Source organism: Panulirus ornatus, chromosome 57 (assembly GCF_036320965.1).
Source record: "Panulirus ornatus isolate Po-2019 chromosome 57, ASM3632096v1, whole genome shotgun sequence".
In the NCBI taxonomy this organism is placed as follows: domain Eukaryota; kingdom Metazoa; phylum Arthropoda; class Malacostraca; order Decapoda; family Palinuridae; genus Panulirus; species Panulirus ornatus.
The window spans coordinates 24,955,893-24,976,528 of NC_092280.1; the positions used below are offsets into that span (position 1 = coordinate 24,955,893).

The 20,636-nt window shown below is 50.8% G+C and overlaps 1 protein-coding gene across 4 annotated transcripts in view; it reads right to left on the reverse strand.

Moving 5' to 3' along the window:
- The window catches only part of jing (AE binding protein 2 jing), a 420,486-nt gene that overhangs the window by 53,492 nt on the left and 346,358 nt on the right, over positions 1–20,636 (reverse strand). For all 4 annotated transcript variants that reach the window (XM_071694777.1, XM_071694773.1, XM_071694772.1 and 1 more), the window contains exon 2: positions 12,155–13,382. In XM_071694777.1, coding sequence (XP_071550878.1) covers positions 12,155–13,382 — 1,228 coding nt within the window. The remainder of the gene's footprint in view (positions 1–12,154; positions 13,383–20,636) is intronic.

The following is a 20,636-nucleotide window of genomic DNA, read 5'->3' on the forward strand; positions in this document are numbered from 1 at the left end:
AAGACCACCAAGCCTGGCAACAAGGCACTCTAGCCTGGCAACAAGGACCCTAGCCTGGCAACACAACCACCAAGCCAGGAAACAAGGACCCCTAGCCTGGCAACACAACCACCAAGCCTGGCAACAAGGTCCCTAGCCTGGCAACACGACTACCAAGCCTGGCAACAAGGCCTCCTAGCCTGGCAACAAGGCCTCCTAGCCTGGCAACACAACCACCAAGCCTGGCAACAAGGACCCCTAGCCTGGCAACACGACCACCAAGCCTGGCAACACAACCACCAAGCCTGGCAACAAGGACCCCTAGCCTGGCAACACAACCACCAAGCCTGGCAACAAGGCCTCCTAGCCTGGCAACACAACCACCAAGCCAGGAAACAAGGACCCCTAGCCTGGCAACACGACAACCAAGCCTGGCAACACAACCACCAAGCCTGGCAACAAGGCCCCTAGCCTGGCAACACAATCACCATGCCTAGCAACAAGGTCCCTAGCCTGGCAACACGACCACCATGCCTAGCAACAAGGCCCTCTAGCCTGGCAACACGACCACCAAGCCTGGCAACAAGGTCCCTAGCCTGGCAACAGGACACCAAGCCTGGCAACAAGGACCCCTAGCCTGGCAACACGACCACCAAGCCTGGCAACAAGGCCCCCTAGCCTGGCAACACGACCACCAAGCCTGGCAACAAGGCCCCCTAGCCTGGCAACACGACCACCAAGCCTGGCAACAAGGACCCCTAGCCTGGCAACACGACCACCAAGCCTGGCAACGTAGTCCTCTAGCATAGCAACATGGCTCCCTATTTAAACAAGGCTCCCTAAACATAGGATCAAGTCTACCCATCATGTCAACACGGCCCCCATCCAACACAGGATCAGGTCCACCCCATCACGTCAGCACGGCCACCATGCATCACCGAAGGATTCAGGGAGAGCGTTCTTCCCCCACCATCTTGACGACGCTGGAGAGAGAGAGAGAGAGAGAGAGAGAGAGAGAGAGAGAGAGAGAGAGAGAGAGAGAGAGAGAGAGAGAGAGAGAGAGAGAGAGAGAGAGAGAGAGAGGCTGTTGTAAGAGACGGGGGTGAGAGATAGATTCTGCCATAAAGCGAGGCTAGCGCGCAGTGCTCACCGTCTGAGAGATAAAGAGATGGACAGAGACACACAGACAGACCGACTGGATAATCAGATACAACGGACAGATAAACAGACAGATAGACAGACAGACAGATAGATAGATAGACAGATGGATAGATATATGGATTGACAGACAGAGATGACTGGTGTTGGGTGTGGTTGGTGCCTCATGTCGAGACACGTGGGTGGGTGGGTGGGGTGTTGTGGATTGTGGTCGATGGCGAGGTCGTCACCACCCGTAGGTGGGTGACGGGTGTGGGCGGGTGTCTGGCGGTGTGGTTATACCGACACACACACACACACACACACACACACACACACACACACACACACACACACACACACAGGGGTCTAGGCGGAGGTCACGTCAGAGAGTCAAGGGGAGAGCAATGAGGAAATAAAATGCGTTACAAAACGCCATCGTACTTAAGGAAACTGTGAGAGACCTCGGGGTAATGATGCCTGAAGACCCCTCCCCTCCAGCCAGGTGGAAGACCCACTACAGCTGCCTCCTCCTTAAAAAGATGACGGGGTGGAGTATGCGGACCTTCAAGACAAGACAGGTGAAACCAAATCACGTCGCTCTTCCGAGATATTGATACCCTTCCAATTGGAATATTACAGAGTACAAACATCACCTTCTAAGGCGGGCAGGATACAGTATAGTGAGAGAGCGTGTGCGAAAAAGACCTTTCCCACGGTGCGCCCAACGCTGTCAATTACCTGAACAAGAGGGAGCGACCGCAATCACTTGGGCTGTTGAAGTCGACTGCAGACGAACGGAAGGGGTATAACACAGACCACATGTGGAAAACCCTGAGAGCCATGGCTCGTAACTTAACACTCAAAAGATAGTATAATACCTACTAAGGACACAGGCATGGGAGACCTTCTAAGATGTTACCAGTGAAATCAAAAGCGTTACGATCAACCAAGTACGAGACGGTGTTTTAAATACACGAGAACTAGGCCATCCAACGCATTGTCTGCTGCCACCAGAAACAGTGGCGACATCCAATAAGGCTCTGGATGACTATATACGGAGTACAGCAGATCAGCCAAGCGGTGGAGGTTGCGCGGGCATGCAGAGAGCGACATCCAACAGCTCTGTCGACAATATGACCCGAATAAGTAGCATTGGACTGTAGCCTGAGCTAGTGAGGGCACCGTACCCATGATGACGTGGGGAGGTAAACTTAAGGTATACCCACAACAACGTTTCCAGCCCAGATAACCACCACCACCACTCCCACCGCATCATCTGCAGATCCCAACAGTGTTTGGTCCTTTACGCGAGAGGGTCTTTCAAAAGACACGCTGCCTTACTCCTCCTCGCGCCTTCTTTTCATGCACTTCCCCTCCTTTCACCCCAGCCTCCGCTGAGGCTGCAAAACACTCAACTCTTGCCCCAAAGCAGTCAACCACTTACGAAAAAAAAAAAGATTTTTTCATTTACCTGCTCAAAGACCAAAGTCCCTCAAACGTCGGCAAATGCAGAAGACGGTATAGCTCTCTCTCTCTCTCTCTCTCTCTCTCTCTCTCTCTCTCTCTCTCTCTCTCTCCTTTTCCACGTCTTTCGTATCACAGGTACCCCTTGATATCTTTCTAGTCAATTGAGGAGTAATAACCTTTCCAATCTTTCTTTCTTTCCTTTTGAGTCTCAATCACTACTACTGGGTGACACTATTCTCTCTCTCTCTCTCTCTCTCTCTCTCTCTCTCTCTCTCTCTCTCTCTCTCTCTCTCTCTCCCCCACACACCCACCTTTTCATTCAGCGTATATGTACAGTGTGTGTGGCTTCGTCTGAGCCAAGCTTTTCGACCGCGACGTATCGAGAGAGCGAGAGAAAAAGAGAGAGAGAGAGAGAGAGAGAGAGAGAGAGAGAGAGAGAGAGAGAGAGAGAGAGAGAGAGAGAGAGAGAGAGGTTCCGGGGACGTTTTGTGGGGTTTCCTAAACCCTCCCCCAACCCACCCACCCACCAAAGTGAAGGTCGGTTAACGTACTGTTATTGAGCGTAGCGCCTAACGCTAAGTGCTGTAAGATACAGCTGTACCGTACTGTTACAAGGTACAGTGTACCGTACTCTTACAAGGTACAGCGTACCGTGCTGTATAAAGTACAGTGTACCGTTCTAAGGTACAATGTACCGTTCTAAGGTACAGTGTACCGTGGTCATAAAATAGTGTACCGTGCTTTTATAAGGTACAGTGCACCGTTCTACGGTATAGTGTACCGTGGTTATAAAATACAGCGTACCGTGGTGTTCTAAGGTACAGTGTACCGTATAAGGTATAGTGTGCCGTGCTGTTATAAGGTACAATGAAAAGGTACAATGTACCGCAGTAGCACACTGTACCATCACCTCTGGGACGCCAGATCACTCGGGCTGTTTGAGGCCGCCGCCCGCTGACCAGGAATGACCTTGGGCGGCGTCTGACGCCGTCAGGTGACACACCCACACGAAGGGTCAAGTGACGGTGGAAGACCGCCGGGCACGGCGACCATAACGGAAGGCTCCTCCTCTCGTTACACCACTTCCCACTTTCTTCCCCCCGTCACCCTAATACGGGATCTGTCTACCAGTACACACACACACACACACACACACACACACACACACACACACACAAAATCAATCAAATGGTTGTTGGTCGACCATTAGCCATATCACTGGGAGTAATAATAAGTACTCACCCCCCCCTGACGTCATGCACCATGCGTAGGGAGGGAGGGATGGAGAGAAGGAGGGAGGGATGGATGGAGAATGGAAGGGAGGGAAGGAGGGAGAATGGGAGGCAGGGAGGGAAGGAGGGAGGGAGGGATGGAGAGAAAGAGGGAGGAAGGAAGGAAGGAAGGGAGGGTGGAGGGAGGGAGGGATGGAGGGAGGGAGGGAGGGAGGGAGGGAGGGAGGGAAGTGTACGAAGGCAGGACGCAAGTGTTATGTATAGTACGGTACAAGAAGCCCTTCATGTGTTGTCCTTGTGTTGGTGTTCTCTCTCTCTCTCTCTCTCTCTCTCTCTCTCTCTCTCTCTCTCTCTCTCTCTCTCTCTCCCCCTTACGACTGACGTATACTTACGACGGTAAGACACCACGAGAGAAAAATGGGATAGAATATAGGACGACGATGAGAGATGTATCACTGCTTCGCCTGATGAGATGGACCGCGTTTTGAGCGTTGAACATACAAGAACGTTAATATTCAGTCTCGCGTTAGGTTAACGAGAGGGATCAACGAGGCTGTTACACTCTGGCAATGACGGCAACGACAATCTATCTTCCTATCCTGACCCTTATGACGTAGCCTTGTCCTCTCCCCTCATACTGGCCACCCTCCTCACACTAATTAACACTACTCACACCTTCATACCGTCCCTCTCCTTACACTGCTCTTCCCCCCTCACATCAGCCACCTCATAGTACCGAACTGATAATATTTGCCCATGTCCTCATACTGTCCTCATATTTGCCCATGTCCTCATACTGTCCTCATATTTGCCCATGTCCTCATACTGTCCTCATATTTGCCCATGTCCTCATACTGTCCTCATATTTGCCTATGTCCTCATACTGTCCTCCTCCTAATATCAGCCACCTCCTCATACTTGCTAACCACTAATACTGCCCATATCCTCGTACTGTCCCTCCCCTCATACTACCCACCCTCCTCATACTGCACCTGAACTCATACTCTACCTCACCTCATAACAGGCCATCCCGCCACAATGTCTGGCTACCGCTCATCCCACCCACCCACACACACACACACACACACACACACACGACACAATACCTGCCACAGAAAACGAGAAACAAAGTCTCATTGGGAATTAAAAAAAAAAAAAATATTTACGAGAGGCATAAAAGAAAGGGTAAACAACAAAACAAAGAAAAATCAAGCACTGTCAAGCAAGATGGGGTAACTTCTAAGTAAGCGGCGCTCCACAGCAAACAACCCGGACCCTACGCCGCCACTAAGGGAAGGATAAACAAATAAATATATATAAAAAAAAAAGAGTCGATAAAATAAACGAGAGAGAGAGAGAGAGAGAGAGAGAGAGAGAGAGAGAGAGAGAGAGAGAGAGAGAGAGAGAGAGAGAGAGAGAGAGAGACTTTTCTGGCATGGGAGATGACATTCACTACATTTCTGGGGCGAGACTGTAACATGGGTATGGGATTACAGTCATGGGACACACACACACACACACACACACACACACTGGAAGACTAGCAGTCACCGAGACTGTCGTAACGTGAAGACTGTGGAGGTGATACACTCCTCACGTATACCTGACGGTGGTTGCCGGAGGGAGGGGGGGGCTCCTCTCTAACCCCCGCGCCTCGGGCTGGGGATCGAACTGGCGCTATTGAATGCCTCTGATCGCCAAGGCTGTTTGGGGGCGCGACCCCGCATGCCTGGTTATATAACGTACCTACCCACCCTCCACACACACACTAAGACAGCCCTGTATGTATATTTTGTATATATATATATATATATATATATATATATATATATATATATATATATATATATATATATATATTTTTTTTTTTTTTTCCAAAAGAAGGAACAGAGAAGAGGGCCAGGTGAGGATATTTCCTCAAAGGCCCAGTCCTCTGTTCTTAACGCTACCTCGCTGTCGCGGGAAATGGCGGATAGTATAAAAAAAAAAAAAAAAAAAAAAAAAAAAAAATATATATATATATATATATATATATATATATATATATATATATATATATATATATATATCTAGAGTGAAATTTTCTGGAATTTTTTGTTCATTTCCATTTGGTCGGCTAATAGCGTTTTTGAATACTTATATGTTACCTGAATAATGTCGGGGTTGCCCCACCACCCTTGTATGTTGTACACTATTTCCAATCATCATATCTATATCACATCTCGTTTCTAGAGCGAATATCCTGCAAATACCTTCAGGTCTGCCACGCCAAGGGGCAATATATAAATATATATATATATATATATATATATATATATATATATATATATATATATATATATATTTCTTATTCTTTTTAAGCGCATGCTGGAAATCATGCAAATTACCCCCCCCCTCCCGTCTACATTCCAGGAAATGTTAAGTCCTTCCTTAGCGGTTTCAGTCATTCTTGTACCTCGACCCACGCACGGGCGTGGAAAAAGAAAAAAAAAAAAAAACCTCGGCCAATATTTAGATCATCTTGATTTAGCCCTAAGGAAAAGTGATAACTTAGGCCCCGTCCGTCCACACCACACGCCTTCCGTTCACCAAGCCAAATGCAAGGCTGACCCACCTTGGGGAGATGGGGTGGGTTGTGGGGTGGGTTGTGAGGGTGGGGGTTAAGGGGTTCGTACGGCCCACGCACTTAAAAGCCGTCACCAAGTCAAGTGCAAGGCTGACCCACCCTGGGGGAGGTGGGGTGGGTTGTGAGGGTGGGCGGTGGGGGTTGAGGGGGTTCGTACGGCCCACGCACTTAAAAACCATCACTTTCATGGTCGCCGGACGAGGGGACGGGGTTTACGGTGAAGGTAAATATATATATATATATATATATATATATATATATATATATATATATATATATATCGTAATTCTTGCCTGGTCATCTGTTGTCTTTCGTGGGGTCGTATATACACAATGGTCGGCAGATATGATGAAATGTAGATCTCAATTGACAATCTTATGCGTACACACAGGGGCCCGTAGAGCACGTCCAGTGTGTATGTGTGTGTGTGTGTGTGTGTGTGTGTGTGTGTTTGTGTGTGTGTGTGTGTGTGTGTGTGTGTGTGTGTGTGTGTGTGTGTGGCCATGAATCGATCTGGTGTCGTGAATGTCACACGGTCACCGGAACTTACAAGTCCGAAAGTTGATGATCCCTTTGGTCACGACGGTGCGAAGCTTGGTCACGACGGTGCGACGCTTTGAGCAAGACGGTACGAAATTTAGTTACGACGGCACGACTGTTAAGCACGACGGTAGGGCCATTGAGCACGACGTTACGACCCTTAAGCACGACGGTACAACCTTAGGGTAAGGCGATACGGCCCTTGAGCACGACGGTACGATCCTTGAGCACGACGGTACGACCCTTGAGTACGACGGTACGACGCTTGAGCACGACGGTACGACCCTTGAGCATATGACGGCACCTTACCCTTTAACCTAACAGTTCTAAGAGCTATGGATCAAAGGCCAGGCCCTTATGTCCTTGGGGTCGTGCGGTCGTATCTACGTACATCCTCCTGTTCAAAGGGTCGTAGCGACGTGCGCCCGGCGTCGTACCGTCCTGCTGTGTCGTTCATCTAATTTTCATTTTTTCTTATTTTCAATCATCCACATCCGAGTGAGCGAAAGCGACTGCAACCAGGTACTCACACTGGCATGGCAAGGTTGCCGACGGCACACTCCAAAAGTTAAAGACAGAAAAAATATCATTACTAGAAAAAACAAAATAAAAAAACACCAGAAAACAAAGAGGAAACAATGTTTTTTTTTGTGTTGTTGTGGCCGATTTTGCCTCCAGTCAACAAGCAGGCCAGGGAGAGAGAGAGAGAGAGAGAGAGAGAGAGAGAGAGAGAGAGAGAGAGAGAGAGAGAGAGAGAGAGAGAGAGAGGGTCAGACACAGAGCACGACAGGATCAAGATGGAAAGACGTACAGCAAGGACCGCCACGGGCCGTTGGTGAAAAGGAAGACCCGAGTCGGGCGGGCGAAGGTGAGGTACAGCGAGGAAGGGGACAGTGGAGGGAGGGTGAAGGTGAGCGAGACAGTGTAAGGGGAGGGTTGGAGAAGGGAGTAAGGTAGCAAAATAACCGTATTGGGGTTAGAAAAAAAACGAATAATAATGCGCGAGGTGGAAAAATGCCGTTGATGTAGGCGCAGGGCACTGAAGAGAACCTGAGGTTGGGGGACGGCTGTGAGGCGGTGTAGGGTGGGTGGGGAGGTAGAATGCCAGGAGGAGAGGAGGAGGTGGAGGTAGGTAGGAGTGGCGGCGAGACGGGGGTACCTGACACCCTCCCTCCTTCCCCAGCCCACCCTCCGTCTTGAGATCAAAGTAAACAATGTGTTCCCAAACGCCAATATATATATATAAAATACTGTGGCCCTTCAGACGTGGTCACCAGCACTGCACTACCCTCTACACCACACTTACCTCCTCCTCCCACTCACTATCCACCACCACCACCACAAACCCCACTCCATACCCTCCACACCAAGCACTCCCTCCACGTCAGCCCAACGAAGAGAAAACGCAATTAACACAAGATTATCACAATAAATACGAGGGAAGATTGTTACCAGCACATACCCACACTCTAGACTCCTCTCTCTCTCTCTCTCTCTCTCTCTCTCTCTCTCTCTCTCTCTCTCTCTCTCTCTCTCTCTCTCTCTCTCTCAGCGTCGGGAAGGTTAATGTTGAAGAGGATTCCCGACCTCCCTCCTCCCCACGTTACCTCCCCATGAAGACAAAAACATCCCCCCCTTGTAGGTTCATTCCTACCTAACAGTCGCCCACACTTGAAGATCCGTCAACTTGGCAATATAACACCTGCTGTATTACACACAACCACGACGGAGGAAGGAACTATGATTAAAAAAAAAGAAATCGTAGCAACACGAAGGCCTAGGAGGTAATCTTTGTGGGGAGGTGAGTGAGTGAGTGAGTGAGTGAGTGAGTGTGTGTGTTGCCGGCAGTGTGTGTGTGTGTGTGTGTGTGTGTGTGTGTGTGTGTGTGTGTGTGTGTGGTGTGGCGGCGGCAGTGAGTCTTGGGACGAGAGGCCATGCAGACTGGCTGGGGACGGGTCCGCCACCACAACACTGCTCGCCCAACACAGAATACGTCATTAATACTCTAAAACAGGCGGTGGGGCCTTCTTTTTTTTAACTCTCTCTCTCTCTCTCTCTCTCTCTCTCTCTCTCTCTCTCTCTCTCTCTCTCAAAATTCCTGCAAGACGATTAAATTCCAACGAGTCATGGGAGAAGAGAGGGGTATGGAGGAGGGGTTTTGTGTGTGTGTGTGTGTGTGTGTGTGTGTGTGTGTGTGTGTGTGTGTGTGTGTGTGTGTGTGTGTGTGTGTGTGTGTGTGCTTGTTAGGGGGCAGGTAGGTAGATAGTAGTAGAATAAGATCCTAATTCAAGACTGGTGAGGCGAAATTACTAGTCAATGTCACCAGAGAGAGAGAGAGAGAGAGAGAGAGAGAGAGAGAGAGAGAGAGAGAGAGAGAGAGAGAGAGAGAGAGAGAGAACACTAGTCCACAGTTGCCAACTCTAGATCCCTCCCTTTGTTTTTTTTCCTCTTTCCATCTCACCATCTCGACATATACTCTAAGATTACCCCATGGTACTCGGGAGTATATATATATATATATATATATATATATATATATATATATATATATATATATATATATATATATATATATAATGAAGGAAATGGGAGAAAAGAAAAAAGACATGGGAGTTTGTGGAATGGGGAGGAGGTGGAGGAAGCGAGGTGTGTGTGTGTGTGTGTGTGTGTGTGTGTGTGTCTGTGTGTGTGTGTGTGTGTGTGTGTGTGTGTGTGTGTGTGTGTGTGTGTGTGTGTGCCGTGGCAGCTGTGAGCCCCTAGCGCTGGGGTGCTGTCTGGGTCGACAAACCTTAACCTCATCCACGGGACGACCCTTGAGCACGGGGAGGCAGGTACGATGAACGACCTTTGAAAAGCACGTCGACCACCACGCGGGTCCAACTCGCTCGGGACGACCCTTTACCACCACCACCACCACCACGACGTGGGGGTGGTCGTTTAGCACTATCGGTACGACCCACGTGTGTGTGTGTGTGTGTGTGTGTGTGTGTGTATGTGTGACGACACAGCGTTCGACTGGATCCACACGGGAGGTCAGGTCAAATTTGGGCTTACAGTAAGGTTCACCGTACATTGAAGGTTAAATATAACAAAGTTAAAAAAAACAAACAATGGAGGTTTGTCCACTCCAGCCATGCGCCACACACACACACACACACACACACACACACCAGACCAGGGTTCACTGCTGAGTTCAGGAGAAGCCCCGAGGAGTTCAGTTCCCGCCTATAAAACTATTCAGGACAACAATGCCATAACTAGAACTCGCTCGCAGGCTCAAAACTGCTCCGCTTGAACAGAACGCAGACGCGGGACACGTTACCTCATAAGCTCTAAGGCTGTTCTCATTTGAACGCAGAGACGCGGGTTCTAAGACTGTGTTCATTTGAGCGCACATGCGTGAAATATGGAGCCGACCAAAGAACGCGTGAACATAACAGCAAGAGAGATGTGTTCTTAATGTTCACGCAGGCAGCGCTAGACGGTCTATACCGCCTTAGCTCCACGCAGGGAATGACCCACGGTGAGGTGAGGGGCAGAACCAAAATCCCTCCTCCCCCTGAGTGAGGAGGTGGTAGGACGATGCAGGACACACTATGGAAAGCAACATCCACTCTCATGAACGCCCCAAAACTGGACGTCTTGGAGGAGGGTGTGGCCGAACCAGAGTCATCCTGCAAGATGTGCTAAAAGAAAGACATGCAGCAACGAACAGCCTGGTGGAGCCAGGACCTTAATAAAGAAAGTTAGGTTGTAGTTTCTGGGCTGCGGGGTTGGAGGAGAGCCCCCACGTGTATTAGGCTTCGTGTCGACGTGTATTAGGCATCAAATCTCAAGTATGGCCTCGAGAGCCGCCATACGTAGCCCCAACCCTGACTGTAAAGGGATACCTTACATATGTGGCACCAACCCTGACTGTAAGGGAAACCTTACATATGTGGCACCAACCCTGACTGTAAGGGATACCTTACATATGTGGCACCAACCCTGACTGTAAGGGATACCTTACATATGTGGCACCAACCCTGACTGTAAAGGGATACCTTACATATGTGGCACCAACCCTGACTCTCAACACCCCCTACTACACATGTGGCACGTAAATCACGGGGTGACACCAAGCCTGGACCTCATACCAACCGATGTCAACCCAACCCCTCCCGCACACCCGTGTCGCATCGCATCACCACTGGCTGTAGTGTCAAATCCTGTGTATGACACAATCCTCGGGCGTGGCACCAACCAACCAACCCTCCCAAGCCGTGCTCCCAACCCTGACGTGAGGCACCAGCATAGCGAGGGCCGTAACACCCTACACCAGACCTTGCAAGAATACCTACGCAACTGTTCACTCTTCCCAAACTCACCTGTGCCTCCTCCCTCGTGATCTTCCTCACCCTGCCACGACGCGAAAAGGAGATCTTCCCTGCTACAATAAAAGGCGCATGACAGGTCATGCAAGACCACCCTCGGGCCGTCTTGTACACCACCTGACGACAGGTGTTCAAACGACACTCGTCCTCACGACTTTTCCTTCCAAACCATCATCACCTGAAACCACATCACAGAGGTCGGGAAGAACCCTGCTGTACTATTATCATCGTCGCCGCCACCATCATATCACCGGAGATCCCTCGTCCCCCGGGCTGCAGTGCAGTTCGACACCGCAACCGCATCGAGGCGCACATCCGAGCCCGGTGTCGAACCGCTTTACAGGAACTGTTTCACCCCAGCTATTGTGGACGCCAGTATGTGGTAGACTACACAACAGCCAATGTTTATTTCCCTCCTGTTGTGTTTACAGCTCCCCCCTTCCCCTACCCCTGTTTACTGCTGTATGTACTGTCAGTAAATGATTTTCAGTTTCTGGTCACGAGGTTAAGAACTCGATAAGCCGTCATGTATCATCATCAGAGACATGGCCCTACCACTGGGTGTGGCATGGATGTGATAGCAACACGGGTGGTGGTGACTGGCGTGCCAACCCTGGCTGGGGTGGTGAGGGCACCGCTTCCAGGTGTGGGGGCACCATTTCCCGGGTATAAGGCACGATTCCCAGGTGTGGGGGGCCACCAACCTTGGGTGTGTGTATACAGAGTGACCAACGTGTGGAGGGGAAGGAGACAGCCACAGGGGGCACTGAGGCCAAGTACAGAGTCACGTTACTCACCTGAATGTGTTCTAGGAGGGAGCTGGCGGGGTCCAACGTGAGGTTGCATTCCCTCCAGCGACACACGTCTGCCGCCTCCTTCTTCTCGGGCGGCGGGAAGCGCACCGTGGGCGTGGGCGTAGAGGTACCCGAGCTGGGGGCCGAGGAGCCCACACCAGAGCTGGCGGAGCTACTTCTGCTCTTGCTGTTGCATGGGCTGGTGTGGGCGGGCGGAGGTGAGGAGTTGGCCGAGCATCGGGCTGCCGTGGGCGACGCGGGAGGCTGGTGTGCGGCCCTTGGGGAGGGGAGGGGCGGCGTGAGGCCTACATCACAGCTCAATGTTATGCCCTGAGTTGGGTGAGGGATTCCCTGAGTTGCACGCTTGGCGGCGGTGGGCGCGTGGGCGCGGGTGTGGGGGAGGGCGTCGCTGTGGCTCAGCTTGGCGGGCGAGGGCGGCAACGAGGTCGGCTCAATGTTGTTATTGAACTGGGGGTCCTGCCGATCCGGACGCACCGCACCGTTCACTCGGCCGTTCACACTACCGTTATAACACTTAATGCCGTTCTTACCTAAAAGGTGTCCTACACCGTTCTGCAAGGAGTCCTTGCTGAGGCCATTGTTCCTGTGGGCGGGATGGGCGGGCCGCCCACCCTTCTCGCTCGCCTCGGGCAACCCCGCCAGCCTCTCCAGCAGGTCGGCAGCCTCCCCACCCCCGTTAACACAGCCATTGAGACGTCGCACGCCGTTCAGCGGCGAGGGCGGCGGCGACGCCCTGGGTAGCTTGGTACGTCTCTCCGCGCCCATGCCGACCTCCTCCTCCTCTTCCCCCGACCGCTTGCGGGCGTGGGCGGCCTGCACCCGACGGCGGCGGTGCGCGGCGTCATGCGGGGCGGTGCGACGCGTGGCCCGCACCGGCAGGGATATGGTGTCCGGCGGTCGGTCCTTGTGTGGCGTGTGGCCCATCTGGCCCCCCGGGCCGAACCTGCCCATCAACTGGTCCCCGTCGTGACCACCCTTCCGGCCCACCCGCACGCCCGACCCATCATTGGGCGCCATGCACGTCAGCAGGTGCTCATTGTCGGCTGCAGGTGGCGGGGGCGTGGTGCAGCGGGCCCCTGCCGTGGGCGTGGGCGTGGGCGTGGGGTGGGCGGAGCCGGGACAGCACTCGTCGAGCTCCTCCGGCCGGGGAGGTGGGGAACTTGTCAGTGAGGAGCAGGGTGAGGACGCGATCCACTCTCCTCCAACACCACTGGAAAGATAAAGATGACGACATTAGTGGCAGTTCTCTCTCTCACAAACCCACTATTAATACACTCGTGCTCTCTCTCACACACCCTCACCACTGCTACACTAGTGGCAGTACTCTCACACCCACCAATACGCTAAAGGCAATGCCCTCACCCACCACACCACCAGTAGCAATGCCCTCACCCAACAGAGCGGGGCAGGTTGAGGGGGTGTGGGTGTGGCTGGCCTGGCTGGCTGCAGTACCCCCTTGCTCTACCCACCTTGACACGCCTCATTACACACCCACTCCCTCCCTGCCCCCGCCCTCCAACTCCGGCCGCCCCCCTCGTCCTCACATCTGCCCCACTTCCGCCGGAACTCCAGCTGCGACTCCTGCCGCAGCCGCGGCCTCAAGGTCCAACACTCCGCACCTGCCGCATACCACCTCACTCCCCTCCACACACACACACACACACACACACACACACACACACACACACACACACACAAGCATCTGTCGGCTCAACCGAGGTGTTGGCCGACAGGTCCCATAAGTGTCGTGAGGTCCCCCCTCTCCCCCTACCACACACCGAACTCACGGCCAGAATTTTGCTACTTAACGAATATTCAAATCACAACGCCGGGAATTTTATGCAAGGCAGTGCAAAAAAAAAGAAAATATGCAAGACGTGCAACTGTGCAACATCTGTTGAACCAGAGGTCACAGAGCGGAATTCTATGCCGTGTGTGTGTGTGTGTGTGTGTGTGTGTGTGTGTGTGTGTGCAAAATTCTAAGCACAGAGAGAGAGAGAGAGAGAGAGAGAGAGAGAGAGAGAGAGAGAGAGAGAGAGAGAGAGAGAGAGAGAGAGATCCTGCCTATGTCTCTGTATATCGGCCTATATATATATATATATATATATATATATATATATATATATATATATATATATATATATATATATATATATATAATGACAGCAAAACGCGACAAAAGGAGTCATTCTGTAGAACAGGAAGAGCAAACAAGAGCGGGAGGGATGGGAGGGGTCCGGCGGGGAGGAAGGGAGGAGCAACGAGAACCAGCCAGACAAACACAGGAACACGTTAAGAGGAAGTAGACAATTACTTCTGCCTCCAGCGTAGGAGAGAGAGAGAGAGAGAGAGAGAGAGAGAGAGAGAGAGAGAGAGAGAGAGAGAGAGAGAGAGAGAGAGAGAACCCCCACCTCTGCTGCACTCACAACCACAATCCCGTGACATCATCACCACCACCGCCATCACAACCACACCGAGACCCATCACCACCAGCAGGAAACAGTGTCTGGCACGCCGCCCCCCTACAGGAGGAGGGCGAGGACACATCCGGCACCACAGGTATGTGGAACCTGCGGTGGCACCAGGCAGGACCCCCTACCCTACGGAAGCCACCAATCATGTTTCACTACCCCGGCCACTGCCAGACCTCCTCCCCAGTGGACTGCACTCATTACTCTCACCTCTCCCACTCTCCCTGACACTCACCGGCGTCATTAACATTCCACAATGCTTATAGTACATTCTAAAAAGGGAAATAGATAGCCCCTCCCCCCCCAACCTCATCTGCATATGCTGTATGCAGAATATTTCTAAAGAAGACGTATCATCATTTACAGTACACATACACAGACCAGTCTGTTCCGGATGGTGTGTTGGCGGCCTCGCACGGCCAATACACCCGTATGCAAACACCCGGACTGTCTTACTCTCGTGTGTGAGGGGCTCCAGCCGTGGGTGTGATGACACGACAGAGGCCAAGCCCTGAACTGAGAGTGGGAAACGAATATAAGGAGGAAGGAAGGATGGAAGGAAGGGAGGGAAATAGAGATTGACGTATGAGCGTTTGAGATGGATAACACGTACTTGCTGGATAACAAGCTGAGGTTTTTTGAAAAGGTTAAATCATTCGCTACAGACCTGGTCTAATGAACTGTTCGTACCCGGGGCGATAACGTAATGACCCATGTGATGTTTCTGCTGGCCGTGCTCAGCAGAATGACGGGGACCGTAAAGGTTAAAAAGGGAAAATCTGTATGGATTGTATACTGTGGCAGTAGGTGAGCAGGGTGGCAGTAGGTGAGGAGAGTGGCAGTAGGTGAGGAGAGTGGCAGCAGACGAGGAGAGTGGCAGTGGGTGAGGACAGTTGCAGTAGGCAGGTGAGGACAGAGGCAGCAGGTGGGAAGCAGCAGTAGGTGAGGACAGAGGCAGCAGGTGAGAAGTGGCAGTAGGTGAGGACAGGTGCAGTAGGCAGGTGAGGACAGAGGCAGTAGGTGAGGAACAGAGGCAGCAGGTGAGGACAGTGGCAGCAGGTGAGGACAGTGGCAGCAGGTAAGGACAGAGGCAGTAGGTGAGGAACAGAGGCAGGTGAGGACAGAGGCAGCAGGTGAGGACAGAGGCAGTCAGTAGGGACAATCTCTTGATGCCATGGTGGTCGCGTCCCTTCTCCCGCCCCACAGCCCCGACCAACACCAGCCTCACACCCTGGCTTCCCATCTGTATACACCCGACTTCCCTCCCTCTCCAGCCTTCCCGCATACTGCCATCTGTGTATCTGACGACGTGCGTGTACTGTACTGTGCTCCTGGGTGTAGCGCAACCACTAGAGACTATGGGGGTGTCTCCCCCGTCCTGTGTCACCGCGCCACATACAGCATCTCCACCCACCCACCCACCCACACACACACACACACACACACACACACACACACACACGCGGAAATCAAGTAGGTCCGGTGGGCCAACGAAAATAATAACATGCTCTTCTTAACGGAGATAACTTTCAACTGCTCCGTACAAAGGAGAACTACAAAATCAAATCCCAGGAAAAAGAATATTGATATCATATCTCGTAGGATAAGTGTGTAAGATCAACAATGCCTGACGGGCCTTACCCTCCACGACCACAGCACGAAGCATCAGCTGCTTCCTGAACAAGAGAGAGGACAGGTCGGGGATGCTGCTGATCTTCAAGTGGCAAAAAGCCGATGGCGGTGTAGCTCCTCAAGGAAACTTATACACACCCGACTACACCGACCTTAAGTGCCAACGTCATCTTTCTAGGCGCGTGAATTATCATTATCATAATTACCATTATCATTATCATTATTATTATTATTGTAATCATTATCATAATTATCATTATTACTATTATTATCATTATCATTATCATCACTACCATTATCACTATCATTATTATTATCATTATTATTATTATTATTATCATTATTATAATTATAATTATTATCATTATTATTATCATTATCATTATCATTTTATCAATATTAAGAGCGACAAGTTCTGCATCGAAGCACTGTATGGGTACGATGAGTTACGAGTCTTTCACTGCCCAGGGCACTATCATTCCAAACACAAACTAATACGATCGACTGAAAAGCTAGGGGAGCAGTGCCTGCTACCCAGATGGTAGTCATTTAGAGGTCCTGACACCACCTGAGGCGTCATGCAGTGGCCGTGACACCACCTGAGAAGTCATACAGAGGCCCTGACACCATCTGGGGCGTCATAAAGTGGTTCTGACACCACCTGGGACGTCATACAGAGGCCCTGATACATCTGGGGCGTCATATAGTGGCCCTGACACCACCTGGGGCGTTACACAGTGGCCCTGACACCATCTGGGGCATCATATAGTGGCCCTGACACCACCTGGGACGGCACATAGTGGCCCTGACACCACCTGGGACGCCACATAGTGCCCTGACACCACCTGGGGCGTCATACAGTGGCCCTGACACCACCTGGGGCGTCATACAGTGGCCCTAACACCAGCTGTGGCGCCTCTAACGACCGGGGTAGCCGACCATAACACCAGGATTGTGGTGGCTCCACTACCAAGCACAAATATGGCGGATGTCCTGATGATATGTACATAAATAAGGAGCGGCGGGGGGCCATCGACACCGGCTGTGGCCAGTACACAGTGTGTGTGTGGCCAGTACACAGTGTGTGTGGCCAGTACACAGTGTGTGTGGCCAACGCACGGTGTGTGTGAATGGCCAGTACTGGGGAGGAGCGGCTGGGGTCACGGGTGAAACTGGGGTGAGTGGAGGGAGAGGGTGGTCGACTGGGGGAGGGCGGGGGTTGCTTGGAGGAGGCGAAGGGTGAGGTGTGACCCTCGCGTGCCGCCAGTGGTGGAGGTGCATAAGCCAGGTGTCGCCACCACCACCACCACCACCACTGACGGGTGAAGGTCATGCACACACACACACACACACACACACACACACACACACACACACACACACACACACACACATCAGCTGCTGCCTGCTGCTCCAACACAGTCGATGGTGGGTGTCTGGGGGAGGGAGGGAGGGGGGCATCAATACTGCCCCGGGAGCCACACATCTCCATCACTATAGCTCCGCTACTTACCTCCCTCCCTCCCTCTCTGCCAGCCAGCCAGCCAGCCATTCCTCCCTCCCTGTTACAAGTTCTCACCCCGCCACCACCCTTCCCCTGCCTCTGACAGCCACACAACCCAGCCTTGGGCTCAGTACTGTGGTTGCCTCTCGCCCTCCTACACAATATTGACGCAAACACACGTTTACGGCCTAGGCGTTTAATTGGTCAGGATGGTTCATGGCAACACCCCTCCACCCCCGCCCCCCATCCATGGCTGCTGCCCTCCCCTAACCCCCCCCCGTCGCCGCCGCTCCACCAGCGACATCCTCCACCAACAACCTCTTCCACCCACGGCTGGTCCACCAACAGCTTCAACAACAATCTCCTCCAACCATGGATAGTCCACCTCCACCTTCACGTTCCTTCACCCTTACCACACACCCACCTCTCCATCCATACCTACACTCCACACAGCTATTTTGACCCCTACAAATGACCCATAAATCAAAATAAACTACAACATACATTCTCCCCTCCCTCCACTCTTCTCCCCTTATACACATATACACAAAACCCCATCACCAACCCTACAAGCCCTCCCTACGCCCAGTGATAAACCTGTGACGCGCAAGTACAACGTCGAACACGGGAAAACATCAGCAGTAATACAAGTGTTTGATAACAGCGATAAGGGAAGGCTGGCGTGATATAGCCGACTCTCTCTCTCTCTCTCAGCTCACCAGCCAAGGCCGCAAACACTCGAGCCATTCCTCCTCAACTCAACGTATCATCATCAACCAGGCCCACACCTTCCACCTCGCCCTCTGCGCTATCTCCGCAACTTGACGTCTCCCTTAACGCTACTGATAAGACCAGGAGGTTAATAATGATGATAATAATAATAATAATAATAATAATAATAATAATAATAATAATAGTAATAATAATAATAATAATAATAATAATAATAATAATAATAATAATAATAGTAATAATAATAATAATAATAATAATAATAATAACGACTGGTTTACTGAGCGAACGAAGGGGGCAAATACGGTGGTAATGGAGAGAGGGTGGTGATGGAAGGAGGGTGGTGATGGAGGGAGGGTGGTGATGGAAGGAGGGTGGTGATGGAGTTAGGGTAGCGAAGGAAGGAGGGTGGTGATGGAGGGAGGGAGGGAGGGCGGGCGGAGACAGCGTGTCGGCAGACACCAGTACAGTGAAGCACGAAGACCAATTGTCTCCACACTCTATACCCCACGACAGTGTGTGTGTGTGTGTGTGTGTGTGTGTGTGTGTGTGTGTGTGTGTGTGTGTGTGTTTAGTGTGGTCAGGTCACCACATCCCCTTTCCCCCTTGACCAGGTGTTCGCACCGAACCAGAGGAGGATGGGCGCAAACCCAATATGACGGATACGAAGGTGGTTGTAGGTTATAGAGAGGCGACGGCTGTGAGGATCGCCGAGTCCTCAAATACAACCTACAACTCTCGAATCCTCTACAACCCCACTTCGGAGGATCTAAGTGTTGTGATGACGACACACAAGGGGTGACAGGGGTAGGGGAGTGTATCATTTCGTATATAAATCTATCTCTCTCTCTCTCTCTCTCTCTCTCTCTCTCTCCCTCCTCTCCCTAGCCCCTACGTAACTATAGGCTCCCTTCTCTTTAGCTGACGATGCGCATCGCCCGGCGACTTGCTTCGAGCTCCTGCGCCGCCGTCAACATGCAAATTACGAGTAATGCATTTCCGGCGACGATGAATAATGAAGGGCGGGAGTGAGTGTGAGTGGGACACACGCGCCTGCGTCACCAGGCAACTGCTGCCAGCACCAGCAGTCGGCGGCGTCAACAAATGCCGCGTCCCAGAACCTCAGACGTTGAGGACGGGATGGTCGGCGACAACACACGCCCTCCGAACCACAACTGCAACACAACAACCAACACCAAACAAACACCAGAACAATCTCCCAAATATATATATATATATATATATATATATATATATATATATATATATATATATATATATATATATATATATATATATATATATATATTGCAAAGGATCACAATTTTGCGCGTGATCAAGTATATTCCTATGAGTCCACGGGGAAAATGAAACACGATAAGTTCCCAAGTGCACTTTCGTGTGATAATCACATCACTTGGGGAGGTACAAGAGAGAAATATAAGTCAGTTGATAGGCAACGAAGAGACGTAGCTGGGATGCCATTTGGCAAACTAGTATTTAAACACTTGCTTATATATATATATATATATATATATATATATATATATATATATATATATATATATATATATATATATATATATATATAAGCAAAAAGTATGCAAGTAGCGTGTGAGACAGACGACACACTGGCATTCTTAGATTGTAATATTCATAGGGTTGAAAATAACCTAAAATTTTGGCACATATCGTAAAACCCACAAACGGTCTGTTCATATATTCAACCACTACTCTACTCAGTCGCAATAAAGTGAAACGTTCTGCATATTCATCAATGTGTTTCTTTGAGCATATTTCGCACACGTAGCCCAGAATTCAACGCCGATAAAGTCTGCAATATCTATAACACTGGTTATAAATTACAGTATCCCAAACATTTCCACGATTCAGCTTGTAATTCTACTCGGTCTTTCTCTTTTACAAAAATGCTCAACCTAAAGAACCATTTGTGAAGAAAAACTTGTTCGTATTACCCTACTGTGAGAACAAGCTTATTGTTCCTGTTTTATCCTTTTTTTCGCTTAATATAATTAAAGTAATCTTCAGCAGTAATGATACGGTGGGGGGAAAGTCTCATCAGAAATTCTGTTACTTCTCAGAAAGGGTGTGTGTACAATATCCC